Below are 13074 nucleotides of genomic sequence, written 5' to 3' on the forward strand. Positions count from 1 at the left end.
AACCACTTGAGGCCACAGTCATCGGAAGCTGCAAATCTCATACTGAAGCATCCTTCTGGATCAGAGCCTCTGTCAACTTTCAAAGTCCAGCAAAAATTCAGTGTCCAGGCCTCGGGCATCCAGACCCCACTGCTGGCTCCCTGAAAGGCACAGCTTCAAGGGGCAGCACAACTTAAGCCACGGGGGCGGAGCTCCAGAGCGGAGGGGCAGGGCCAGACAAGCCAGGGGCCTGTGCCGCGGGGCTGCTGGGCAGAACAGGTCTCCAAGTCCTAAATAGGCCTACGGACATAACCTCAGGAAACTACATCTAACGAAGGAGGCTAGAGGTCTACCTACAAACGAGGGTGGGAATTCGGGACAAGGCCGGCGCGACCTGGGGCCAGCCCGGGGCCTGCCCGGAGGAGGTGAGGACAAGGCTGAGGATTGGACAGACGTGGGCAAGGCCTGTGTTGGGGGCGGGGAAGGACCAGGCCTGTGCGAAGGACTACGGAGCAGAGGCGGGGCCAGGGAGAAGGCGGGCCCACGGAGGCGGGGCGAAGGCAAAGAAGGAGGAGATGTGGGCGGAGCCAGCACCTGGAAGGGCGGGTTGTGGGCGTGGCCAGCCGGGTGGCAAGGAATACAGGGGCGGGGCCCGTGGGAAGGACTAGTAAAGGGGCGGGATCAGTTTGAGGACAGCTGAGGCTGTGCTCTGGTGAGGAGGACGAGCAGAGGGAGTCAACAAGAGAGTGTAGCTGAGGGGCAGGGTCAATGTGAGGGCGGGGCAGGGGCAGGGACAACGTGGGGAGGACAACTGATAGGCGGGATCAGGGTGATAAGGTTGCTGAGGGACAGGGTCGACGAAAGGAGGACGGCTGAGGAGCGGGGTCAATGTGAGGAGGATGGTTGAGGGGCGGGGTCAACGCGAGGAGGACGGCTGAGGGGCGGGGTCAACGCGAGGAGGGACGGCCGAAGGGCGGGACCAATGTGGGAAGAATCGGCTGAAGGACGGGGTCAGTGCGTGGAGCACGGATGAGGGGTGGAGCCAGCGCGAGGACAGACGGCCCGGCCCAGGCTGGGTGAGTACGCGGAAGTCGGTTCAAGCAGAGAAAAGACGAGCGCTAGTTTGGGGCGGGGCCAGTGGGAAGGACGGCCTGGGGGCGGGGTCAGCGCGGGTGGGAAGGCGCTACCGCGGAGGACGGTCCGGGGCGTGGCGAGAGGCGGGGCCCGCCGCCAGCTACGCGAAGGCCCCGCCCGCCTGGCCAGCCTGCGGGGAGCGCCCTGGCGGCGGCCGCCGGTTCGCCGCTCGCGGCTCGCAGGTTCCATTGAGAAAAGCTGAGCGGCGGCGGCGGCGGCGTCTGCGCCGGAGCAGAGAAGCCGCCACCAGCCCGCCGCCCGCCGGGCAGTCCGCGCGCCCGAGCGCAGGGCCGTGGCCTCGGGCCTCCGCGGCGGCGCCGGCGGCCCACGCGCGGCGCGGCGGGCTGGGGGCGCGGGCCGAGGCAGCCGTGGAGCCCGCGGGCCGGGGGCATGAGCCGCCCCGCTATCCCGCCGCGCCCCTGCCGCCCGCCGCCGCCCGCCAGGGGCTAGAGGCGGCCGCCGCGAGGGCGCGCGGCGCCGGAGACATGTCCAGGAGGAAACAGAGCAATCCCCGGCAGATCAAGCGTGAGTCAAACTTTGCCCGCGGTGCCCGCCAGACCCCCGCTGGCGCCCCGCCGCCCTGCGCCGCCCCTGCGCGGCCGCCCAGCCCCGCTGCGCCCGCGACCTTCACCCCGCGCCGCGCCCCCCGCGCCGAGTGCCAAGCGCGCCGTAATCTAATCTCTGCCGGCGGGCAGGGCCCCCGCGTCTCAGCTTGGGCACCCAGGGGGTCCGGGCCCCAGAGAGGGTGGTGGGTCCCGAGAGCCGGAAGGAGAGTGGCTGGGGGCGCGGCTCCAGCAGAGCCGGGCCACCTCGCGGCCTGCACCTCCCCCGCATCAGAGATGGTGCGGCGATAGGGCGGCCCCGATCTGGGCTCAGATAAAGTTTAAAATATTCCATTCTGCAAGTCCCATCCTGATAAGATCGCTCTGTCGGGACGGGCTGAAATTGTGATCTTATCTGGCGTGCTTGACTCTCCCAGGCTTTGTATCTAGAGGCAGAAGGAGAAAGACCTGGGAGTAAGGGGGACTTGGGACTGCAGGGACCGGCCGGCGCCCACCGCAGCTCTTTGGCTGCAGAGCGACAAGGCAGCGGGATAGGTAGTGGAGGCTGCTCCAACCTAGGCGTTTGGCACTGGCTGACCAAACCCCCTTTATCCTCTCCGGCTCTGGAGTTTAAGATCCGACCTCTGCCTGCTGGGGGACATGTGGAGGTCCGACCCACCAACTGCCCCTAACAACTCTACACTAATGGGAGCCCTTGTGTGCCCATGAGCACCACTCTCTCCACCTCCATTCGAGGGGTTATCCTGAACCATCCAGGGACCTCAGGCACTCAAACGTTGTTCCCGAGTGAGTCGAAGTTTCTCGCAGGTCCTCCCGTGGGCACTTTCCCGAGCAAGGCAGACCCTATAATCCTACATCATCCGTGCCCCTACAGTAAGAGCCTCTTGGGCTCTTGGGGCTACCAGGTTGCGGGGCCTCTTGGCTGCTCTAGGAGCGAGTAAGCACACAGGAAGAGCTCCTCCCCACGCCACACCAATAATAACTTCGCGCCTCTCCCGGCAGGGCGCGGGGCTTCCTCCCCGGAGCTTCCCTTTGGCGAGAGCGACAGGTCATCTGGGCTGCCCAGGAGGTGACGGGAGGGGGGCTGGGCATCCGGCTTTCTAGCTCCAGACGCCTGAGCTACCTCCTCTGTCCACATCACACTGCCACTAGGACCCAATGTGCATTTTAGCTTGTGAGAGTACCCCCTACTGAAGTCTGGGGGGGACGCAGGGAGGAATCTGGGTTCTGGTAACCCGACTCCCCAAATGCGTGCTGGACCTGTTTTCCGAAAGTCTCCTTCTATCATGTCAGCTGAAGTATTAAAGCCACCCACAGGTCCTGATCTGTGCTGGTTCTCTGGTTTCTTTTTCCCCTTCTCGCCTTTGCGCCTCTGCTGGGTTCTGTTCTCGCGTGTATGTGTGTGTGCGTGAGCGTGTGCGTGTGTGTTTCAGTTTGATGAGAAATGCAGATAGCTAGGGCAGGGAGATCTCAGGTTGGGAACGGATCGCCAGCGCTGATAAGCCCGCAGGAGCCCAGCAGAGCCCAACCCACTTGGGTCGGCGAAACCCATACTCTCAGATCTAGGACCCGCACTCTGAGATCTAGGACCGAGACTGTGCAGGAGAGCCCCTCCGATCCCCTCACAGTGCCCCACGACTCGAGCAGAAGAGGAGAGCAGGCCTGGGGGGGTGGGGCTCAGAGCCCTCTGTGCAACTCGTGGCCCGGGCCCCTCCTCCCCTAGCAGATCTAAACGCGTTAAGATGCGAACGTTGATTGTCACCATGCGGAGGCGCCTGCCCGCCTGCTCTCTGCTCAAGGCCATGCGTGAGGCCCTCACAGCTGTTCGCCTGCTGCCTTGGCCTCACCTGTGGCGGGTCTCAGGGTGCGGAGGGGAAGCAGGCTGAGCTCTAGGGGCCGACGCCCTCCACGCCCCCACCAAAGCCGGGTTGCAGCTGCCCGCGCGCCTCTGTGCGCCTTTTGTTCTGCGCAAAGATAGATGTGCCGTGCTGATAAGGCTTGCAACCGATGGCAGCCGCGATAGCGTTTCCATTTATTAACTTCAAACGTGGGAGAGGGGGGAGGGTGAAGCAGGAGCGCGGCCTTAGCCAGCCAGATGGCTGACATGATAGGCCAGGCCCCTGGAGGGGGCGAGGGGCAGGGTGCAGCTCGGGACCCTCGGTGCCCCGGCCCACCAGCTTTTCTCCTGCCCAGTCGATGTAAGCTCTGATAAGTAGGGGCCTAAGCGTGGGCCAGTCCGCCCAATAGCGATTGCCAAGAGAGATAAGAGGCCTTATCTACGGCCACCAGGCCCCGCTGGGTTCGAGGCAACAGCAGTGTGGGGGCGACAGGCGGCAGCAGGGGGCCTGGGCAGCAAACAAGGGAACAACGTGGTGGTGGGGGGGGGGCGTCCATCTGGGACACTTTCCCCAAACATACTTAATTGGCAAGAAGTTGATCTTCCCCCTGTGGCCAGTGGTACAGTCCATCAAAATGAAAGAAAACTGACTGCGTGCTGCCTGAGAGGAGGGGAGAGTGAGCGCGGACACTCCACCCCTCATTCCAACTAGGTGGCACTCAAAGGCTTGGGGCGGTTTGTCACCTGCGAAGGGGGGTTTCCCCCCAACCATGCTGGGTAGCTCTTGGTTCCTGGCAAGTCTTAGGTGTGACCCGTGTGGAGTTAGTGAAGAAAAACTCGAGGTGGTTTCCACCAACCTGGCTGCTTTTGGGAAGCCCAGGAAGTGCTCGGTGGGAAGAGATCTGTAGAGATCTGCCTCAGCAGACAAGCAGTTATTGAGAGCTTGTTGTGTGCTATGTGCAGTGGGGTGTTTATTGTGCTCTTGCTGTATGCAATTCTCTACTTATTAAGCACCTGCTGTATGCAAGTACTCACTCAGTTCTATCCAGTGTGAGCAAATGAGCAGAGAGAGCCAGAAGGGACAGCAGGCCAGTCAGGGTCCCTCCTCAGGGCTAACTTCTAGGCTGCCGAGAAAAGGCCAGCCAATGGGTGCACTTCCACTGATAGTCACCAGGCCTGCTTTGCAAACTTGGGCTGTTGGAGATGGTGATGTGACGAGCTGCTGGTAAGAACCAAATCAGGAAGGGTCTGACATGCAGGGCTGGCCTCAGTTTCCCTCTTTGAAATAAGATCAGCTGAGATAAGCATTCCGGGCTACAGGAAGCCCCCAGGTCAGGCGGGAGTTAATGATCCCAGATGCTAAAAGATGTAGGTCACCAGACACAGGTTTGGAGGAAGAGTCTAGGACTCACGGAATCCCACCTGGTGCGACCGCCCTTGCCTCTGAGGAGATGTTTTCACACATTCTTACAGTTCAGTTAAGCAAATTAGTGGTAGCCACAGGATGACTAACTCATTCCAAGCCCAGAAGCCATCTGCCGCCTTCTTCTAATACCTAACCTCCACCCACAGGGCCGGTGGTGCTGACAGCAGGGGACAGCCCCATTCCCAGGAGAGCTGGGGTGAAGCGTCAATACCAGCCAGATGGTTTTTTAGCTGTATTTTATGGACAGTTTACAGAGAGGAGTCCCCACTCCCCTTTGTAAGTATAGGATGTCCTTGTGGTCGGGTCCCTTGAGGGCTTTGCTGTGCCATGACACCTCCTGGAGCTTACTCTGTCTCCATGTCTTCCTTTGCTGACAGTGTCTGCCATCCAGAACCTAGAGAGTGTGTGCAGGGGACTAAGAACTGTCCCCCACCAGCCTCGACCCCACTGTCCCCATCCCTGGTTAGTAGCATTGGCCTGGTTCTTAATGTTATGGGCCTCTAGAGTACCGGAGCGCATGTGTGGTACTCTGTGCAGAGGGGCCTGAGGCAGGAGGCACTGTGGTGAACCCTCCCCTGACTCTGCAGCCCACATGAAGTCTCTCTCCAGTGCTCGTTGGGCCTTCTGGTCCCGCCTGCGTAGATGGATATAGTACAGGCAGAGGCAGCAGTACCCATGGATACTGGTCATAGATAATAACCAGGCCTGAATGAACCTGTGCAGGCCCAGTGTTCACATCGTTCTACTGCCCCAAAAAAGGAGTGCTAAAGAGTAAGGCATGTCCCAGGAAGCAGTGAAGCCAGAGACAGAAGTGGAAAGTGGATGCTGTCCTTGTTGTTGGGACCAGGAGCCCCGTCTAGGTGTCTCACCATGCTCTGGCTTCTGCCTGCTCTCTGTTATAGTCCTCAATTTTCACATCTGTGCAGTGGGCCTATGGGAGAGCCGAGGGCCTCTGCTGTCCCTTCCCAGTCGCCCTTGCCACCCCAGTGCTGCTCTCCGAGATGCTTCAACTCAAGGGCAGCGCCTGAGGAAGCCTTACCCAGCCCTATCCTGGCCTGAGCCTGGGACCCAGTCCCAACGGCCCAGGCCCCTCCCTGGAGGTCACAGGAACCCAGTATGGCACCGATTTAAGTGGGTCAGTTGGGGAGAAAGGAGGAGGAATGTGATGCCATTAATTGTGCCCCTTATCTCCTGTTTCTATGCCAACCAGACGGTCCCGGGGCTTGACGGCTCGTGAATAATACTCCAGGCCGGCCTATCTGCCATCGACAGGCCTCACGGAGGCAGCTGTTGCCTCCTGATTGGTATCGAAAAACCTATGAACCCAGCCCACATGGAGCCGCCTGGCCATACTCAGGCCCTGCTGGCTCCTGCCCACCTGCCCACCATCCCTTTGAGGCCACCTCGAGGTACTTGTTCCCATTTCACAGATGGGGAAACTGAGGCCACAGCCCTCCCCCCCCCCATTGCCTTGCAGACTTCTTCTGGCTGAAGGCATGGCAGAGTGAGGGGCAGCCACACCTTCAGGAATCACGTCAAACATACCCCATCCCCTCCCATATGTCAGGCCATGTGACCCTTGGCAAGACCCATCCCAGTACGGTTCACATGCTCATCATGTTGTATGGCCCCTCAGTGGAGATAGAGGTAGCCCAGTCAGGGCTTGTGCTCCAGTAGAGACATTGAGGGCTCTGTTCAGGTATCTTCAGCCTCGGTGCTTTTACAGGGCTTCTCTGAGGCTCTGTCCCTCATATTCTGGGACAACTTTGCTGACACCCAGCTCCTCCGGCTTCTGAAGAAGAGCCTGACTCAGCCATGTCCCACTCCTTGGGACTACCAGAGCCAGATACTTGCTGGGAAGTCCTTTATTGCCTGTAGGAGCATGGTAAGGCGTGTTCTGCCAGCAGGAACCTTGCTTCCCACCCACAGTGTGGGGTGATCATGTCTGTCTCCAGAAGCAGCTGCCATCCCTTCCCTGCCGCCCTTTCCTCCCCTTCTCTTTACGGCCAGGTCCAGCTTCTCTGAGATGGGATATCCCTGTCATCCCAAGCTCTTCCCCATGAGATATCAGCGTGTCACACGCAGGGGCCCTGCCCTTGGCCCACAGATGTGGGGGAAATGTGAGGTCTTGGTACTGATCCTGTTCCTGGCCAGCCTCTCCCTGCATATTTACAGCAACTTGCTAAGGGGGCCCCTGGACCATGCAGCCGTGGTGTGTGTATCACTTGCCTTCTATGGTCCTCCTTCAGACACCTCCGCCCACTTCTCCCCTCTGTGCCCTGTAGTGGTGTGGATCCAGGTAGCCAAGTGGAGACCCTTGGATATCCCTGATTAGTGCCCTTTCTACAGGGGATTGGTAGGCTAGTGAGAGAGAGAAAAGGCTTGGGCAGGATGGGAGCATGGGACACATGTACCAGCATGGGGAAGGCATGTCGAGTTGCCTGAACAGAGCCCTCCCTGTCTCAGCTGGCGCACAAGTCCTCAGTGGGCCACCTACCCACTTGTAACCTGCAGGGATTGAGCTCTTACCTGTGGGCTGCCTCACACTAATGTGAGCATGGTGAGACCCACATGGATGGGTGTTGCCAGGGTCACCTGGCCTGACAGGAAAACACCCTGTCCAACTTCACATAAGGTTGTCTAGGTTCAAGAGTGCAGATCAGCCCTGGCCAAGGCCCAGAAAACCACAGGGGCTGCTGAGAGCCTGGGCATAAGAAGCAGCCCCACAGGAGGCTGGTAGTACCAGCAGTGCTGGCTAGGGCTGTCCAATGTCAGCCCTGGGCAATCGATGCCTAAGAGGCCAGGGCCTCCCCCTTCCCCTTTCTTCCCATTCCAGTTGTGTGTTCATCCCTAGCATATGGTCCTAACTTTAGGATACTCAGCTCCTAGCCCATTTCTTCCCAGGGGCCTTAGTCAGTCTCTTCCTGGTGTGCAGCCAGCTTGAGTTCTCTCACCCACAGCCTGGGAACAGCAGGTCCTAGCCTGCAGAGTGGTGTTCACCACCTTGTTAGGAGTGGTATACAATAGGTACTTAAGGACCAGCAGCCATTCAGAGTGGACTCAATCAAAGGGAGCCTTAGTAACATGACCCCATTGCTTATGCCTAGAGCCAGGCAGCCACAGAGGGGTCCCCCATGGAGAACGGCTCAGTCTGGCTTCTCTGGAGACCTGTGTGTAAGAGGTCCTTCCACCTCAGCTTCTACTTGTAGAGTAGGAGTCTGATAAGAGCATTTCCTTTCTAGGACCATAGAGAGAGCTTAGGGGTGCACACCGTACCAGGCTTTTGGTGTTGGCATATGCCTGGTGGCCTTTTCCCTCCCTTGTTATGGGTGAGAACATCAGATCAGTCTGAGGCCAACCACCACAGAAGCCAGGGTGGAGAGCCTCTGAGCAGAAATCTGCAGCCCACAGGCTCACCCCCACCACCCCGCATATCCCTGGCGTTCTCCACAGGCTGACATTTTCCTCTCTCCTCAGCAGCCCTCTGGGCAAGACTGTGGCAACTTATGCAGAGCTGGCCAGGCACAACAGCAACATCACCACACATCCACACCTGCTGGGCTGCTGTCACCACCGCATACACCTCAAGTACCCTTTGTCCCTTACCTGCTCCAACTGGCCTTGGCTTCTAAGCCTCAGCTTTTCCGTCTGTGGAGTGAGTGGTGGCTGTAGTACTCAGCAGCCTCTCTGAGTCAGTGAGGTAGAGGCTGGCTGTGCTCCCCAGGACTGCGAGTGCTCCTTTCTACTCAGCACTCACTCCACATCCCTGAGCGCCCCTCTAGGTGCTTTCTTAGGCTGGGGTTCCCCTTTTACGCAGAAGAATTAGAAGACTGGAGTTCTTTTCTTGTCCCACAAGAATTGGGGTTTCAAAGAGGCTGCCCCAGGGTCTCACAGTTATGTATGATGTTCTCGCTATGGAAATGGAGCCTGCCTGGGATGGGGTGCACAGCCCTGTCTGCCCCCCATATGGGTGGGTGCACTATGGGGCCTCCTTGGCCCTCCTGTGAGTCCGTCCCTCTGAGCTTTAGCCTCCCCACAACACATGGCACCGGTGGGAGACAGGATTGAAGAGAACTGGCAGATGAGACTTGACCAGCCAGAACCAAGGAAGAGGGAAACAAGCCTTTGTCCCCTTCCCTTGTCGCTGATGGCCAGCTCTCGGTCCCCTGAGACAGCTTCTTGCCAGTTCCTCCTGATATCTGACCTTTAGCCTTACAGCTTTCCCATCTTCCTCCAAGCTTACACTTGCCTCAGTTGCCTGTTCTCTCAGCCCAGGAGTAAGGGAGGGGGCCGGGGCAAAGGGTCTCAGCTCCTTCCTACAGAACTCCATTGCTGTTCAGGGACAAGATATCCATCCCCACCTTGCCTAAGTGGCCTCCGGTAAGAGTCAGAATCTGCAGCTCTCCCTCCAGGCCCTCTCTGACTTCCGGTACACAGAGATCTGTGATGGAAGGGAAACTGAGGCTCAGAGCCCTGGTGTGGGTGACCCGTCTCCTCACACTCAGTTCAACTTCCAGGCGTGACCGAGTGAGTATGTCCCAGCTCAGCTTTGTGTCACTCCCCGCCAGCCTGAACAGCCTGGGCTCAAAGCGCGGGGGGGGGGGGGGGACCAAGGCTTAGAAAGTTCGAAGATCAGATCCGTGGGAGAGACACCATGTGGGGTAAAAGAGAAAGCAATTGGGGGGGGGGGGTAAGAGGAGCCACCACGCCCATTTTCAAACCCAGAGTCTGAGGCTTTCAAGTAGCCAAATGGCTCTCAACCATAGCCAGCTCAGGTCTCAACACTGCTCCCAAGGTTTTACTGAAGATCAGAGCTGCAGCAGACTGACTGGGCCTCACTCCTCTGCTGCCTTTGTGTCGTCCATTCACTTTTCCACTTCCTGGGCCACCACAGCCCCTCCTGCCTTAGTCTCCCTTACTGAGTCTCACACCCTGCCTGACTAAGCTTAGTTGCCCAGGGACAGGGACATCCTGCCTCACCAGGCATCCTGGACAGTCCATGGGCACCAGTCCTCCCTTCACCTAGTTGGCCAGCCAGCCAGCCCTCTCTTGGAGCAGCCGCAACCTGGTCCTCCCTGCACTGTCTCCGGTCCCGGCCTTCTCCGGCGCAGGTTTCAGCTCCTGTGATAACTCGGAAAGTTGAACTGGCCCCATTACTGCACTGAGATGGTTGGCAAGATACAGCTCGATAATGGAGGAGATACCCACGTCTCGGTGGCCAGCGGCCTGGGCTCCCGCCCATTAACATTCCCCACCAGCGATCCGCGCTATCTCCTCTCCTTCCACTCCTCCCGCAGATAAGAATGGAAATTCTGACTTCATAGCTCGCTGATTAAAGTGTCTGGATTTCTTGATAATACACAGATAAATTATGTTTTTGAAAAGGAAGGTAGGGAGGAGGGTGGAGAGAAGGGGGCCTTAGAGGGGAGCCCTTGGCCGACTCTGAGGAGATGGCCCTCCCAGCCTCTAGTCCAGGCTGGTAGCCACCAAATGTCCAGCCACTGAAACTGCAGTCAGACCCAGTTAGGCCCAGCAGGCGCCACTCTGAGCTGACTCGGTACAGGGACTCCCAGACCATAGGGTCCAGCCTCCAGAACTGATGGCGTCCCCCAGTACCCACACCACCTTGGGCAGATCTGTGTAACAACATGGCCTTGTTTGCGCAGCAGACATGGTGCCTCTGCAGCCTTGCCAGGCAGCTTTGCCTGAGTGCCCTGCTGCCCTGCAGTGTCTGGTTAGACCATAGGTAGTTCAGTGTCAGTGTGCCCAAGCAAAGCCATGCCTAACAGCTGTGAGGACCCTGCAGCATTCGAAAGCCCAGGGGGCCCCAAGCCTGTCCACAGCCATTGTGTCTCCCAGCTCAGCCTAGCTGCCTCTCATGACAGGCGGCACCCAGATGGGACTCGGGTGCCATTGCGAGCTTGTCTGGATAAAGCTGCCTCCTTCAGCTGATCCAAGATTCTCGCTGATGGTGTGATGCGCTGAGATTAGGGCTGCGCCAGGCTAATCCTCCTGCTGAGGGACAGGTAAGGCAGCCAGGGGGGAGTGAGGCACCTGCTGTGTGAGAAGAGAAACCAGGGTCTGTCAGCCCCAGACACCCCTTGGCATGGTGGCCTGGCCACACTGGCAGGAACCCCTTCTCAAGCCCTCTTGGGCCCAGTGGGGGTGGGAGCATTCGGCTCTTTTCCCAGTCCTGTGTATATGAAATCATTCCTGAGAACTGAGACTCAGGAATCCCAGAGATGGGAAGGGAAGGCCTGAGGAGGGCAGGAACTTTCCCTGGGATCCTGGGTCTCCCCAGGTATGATGACCCCAGTGCTGGCCCTGCTGAGGGGAGCTGTCTTGACTGAGTGGTGGATGTACCCTTGGGCCTGTCCTGCTTCTCGCTGTGTCCTCCCATTGTCCCTCATTTCTCTTCTGATGACTCAAAGTCACACAGCACTGGCGGCCCTCTGACCTAGAGGCTCTGTCCAGACCTGAGCCTCCAGCTACCTAGATGTTCTGAGGTGTTTGCAGATAGAACCCCCACCTCTCTCTCCGCTTTAAAGTGAAGGCCTGGGCACAGAGTGGGCAAACGCTCAGGATTCCCCAGTCCTACCCCCGGATCAGTGCAGACTAGTCTGCAGGGCCTTGAATTCAGAGACCCTCCTGTCTCTGCCTCCCAAGCACAGAGATTAAGGACATGCATCGTCACGCCTGGTTAAGTTGGTATGTTTATAGCTTGTAGTAATTTCATTTACCCCCCCCCCCCAAAGTGGCTCTTTTGGTGAGAAGGTTGGCTTGAAGGGATGGAGAGGCAGCTCCGTCAGTAAGTGCTCTCCACACAAGCGTGAGGACCTGAGTTCAGATCTCCAGCCCCCTTATAAAGAGCTGAGCTCGGCAGTGCAGGCCTATATCCCAGTGCTGAGGACTCAGGGACACGCTGCCTTTGGACAATACTGCATCCCTCTCGGGCAAAGAGCTCCTGCAGGACTTCTTATTTCTGACCACCCCCACCTGGATGATTCTAGAAGTTTGTCTTTGTCATCCTGGGTTCTTGTCCCCACCCTCTCCTGACTAATCACCAGAATTTCATACCTGGGGTGTCTCGGGATTCACACTCTGAACCATCAAGTTCAAGGATATGAGACGGGGGTTAGGGTCCAGCCTACCCCTCACCCTTTAGGCATCTCCCTGGTCTGAGCCTCAGTTTCCATATCTGTAAGATGGGGTAGAGATGCAAAGGTTTCCCCGCAGCCCTGGTCCTGCTCCCCAGAACCTCTAGCCATAGTCTCTGGCCACCCCATCTGTCCCGTACCTCCTAGCTGTCCACCAAATCCAGACTGCTAGACTCCAGGCCAGAGAGGCACAGCTGGACCCAGCTCCATCTGACCTGGCTGTGTAACCTTGGGCCAAGCACTTCACCTCACTGGGCCTGGCTACCTCATAGAGCAGATGAGCCCATGAGTGTCCTTGCAAGTCCTTGTGAGGAGCTGAGGAGACAGAGCTTGGGAACCCTGGAGTCCTGGCAGACAGGTGGGACCCCCCCACCCTCCCAGGTTCTTCTCCGAGCCTGTCTTCCTTCCTGGCTGGTGCCTGAGAGAGAGGCCTCCTCCTTCAGCTCCACGGGTGTGGGAGGGAATGGGGTGGGTGTGTTCCGCCCTCCCAGGCCCCCAACAAAAAGAAGAAAGAAAGGGAACCTTGATAAAAAGAGCGATAGGCACCATGCGTGGAGGAGCCGCTATCAGCCCATCTATCTGCCTGCTCACTCTCGGTTCTTCCCCCTTATCTCACCCCTCCAAATGCCAGGAACAAAAGCGTCGCAGACTTCCATGCATTGCCAAGCCCCTGGCCCAACTCAGGGCTGCCAGGAGAGATGGCCCTGAAATCTAAAGAGAAAGTCGAGGCCCCTCACTCTCATCATTTTTGGAAAAGGAAGACCCAAATGGCCCATTCTGAGACATAGCAGCTGGGGTGGAATTGTCCAGGAGTGGTGCCTAGGGGTGGGGGAGGTCTCCACGGCACCCCTTGCACATTGGCTGTGTGACCTTGGGTCAGCATCTTCCCTCTGAGGCATCCAGGGTGGGTAAGAGTAGGTTTAGTGGGGCCTGGGTGGACCAGTCTTCCTCCATAAAGTTCCTTTCTACCTAAATCTT

General features: G+C 58.5%; 1 protein-coding gene across 3 annotated transcripts in view; it reads left to right on the forward strand.

Moving 5' to 3' along the window:
* Positions 1 to 242: 242 nt before the first annotated feature.
* Positions 243 to 13074, forward strand: part of Zfpm1 (zinc finger protein, FOG family member 1) — a 55664-nt gene continuing 42832 nt past the window's right edge. Inside the window, exon 1 of one of the 3 annotated variants that reach the window (XM_029480523.1) lies at positions 243 to 404. Coding sequence is in view for 1 of the 3 variants with exons in the window: in XM_021170362.1 (XP_021026021.1) it covers positions 1599 to 1638 (40 nt within the window). In the remaining 2 variants the exon portion in view is untranslated. Of the gene's footprint in view, positions 405 to 678; positions 1056 to 1262; positions 1639 to 13074 lie in introns of those variants that run through there. The other 2 variants (XM_021170363.2, XM_021170362.1) reach the window with 2 other exon arrangements.

Source organism: Mus caroli, chromosome 8 (genome assembly GCF_900094665.2).
Source record: "Mus caroli chromosome 8, CAROLI_EIJ_v1.1, whole genome shotgun sequence".
Taxonomy (NCBI): domain Eukaryota; kingdom Metazoa; phylum Chordata; class Mammalia; order Rodentia; family Muridae; genus Mus; species Mus caroli.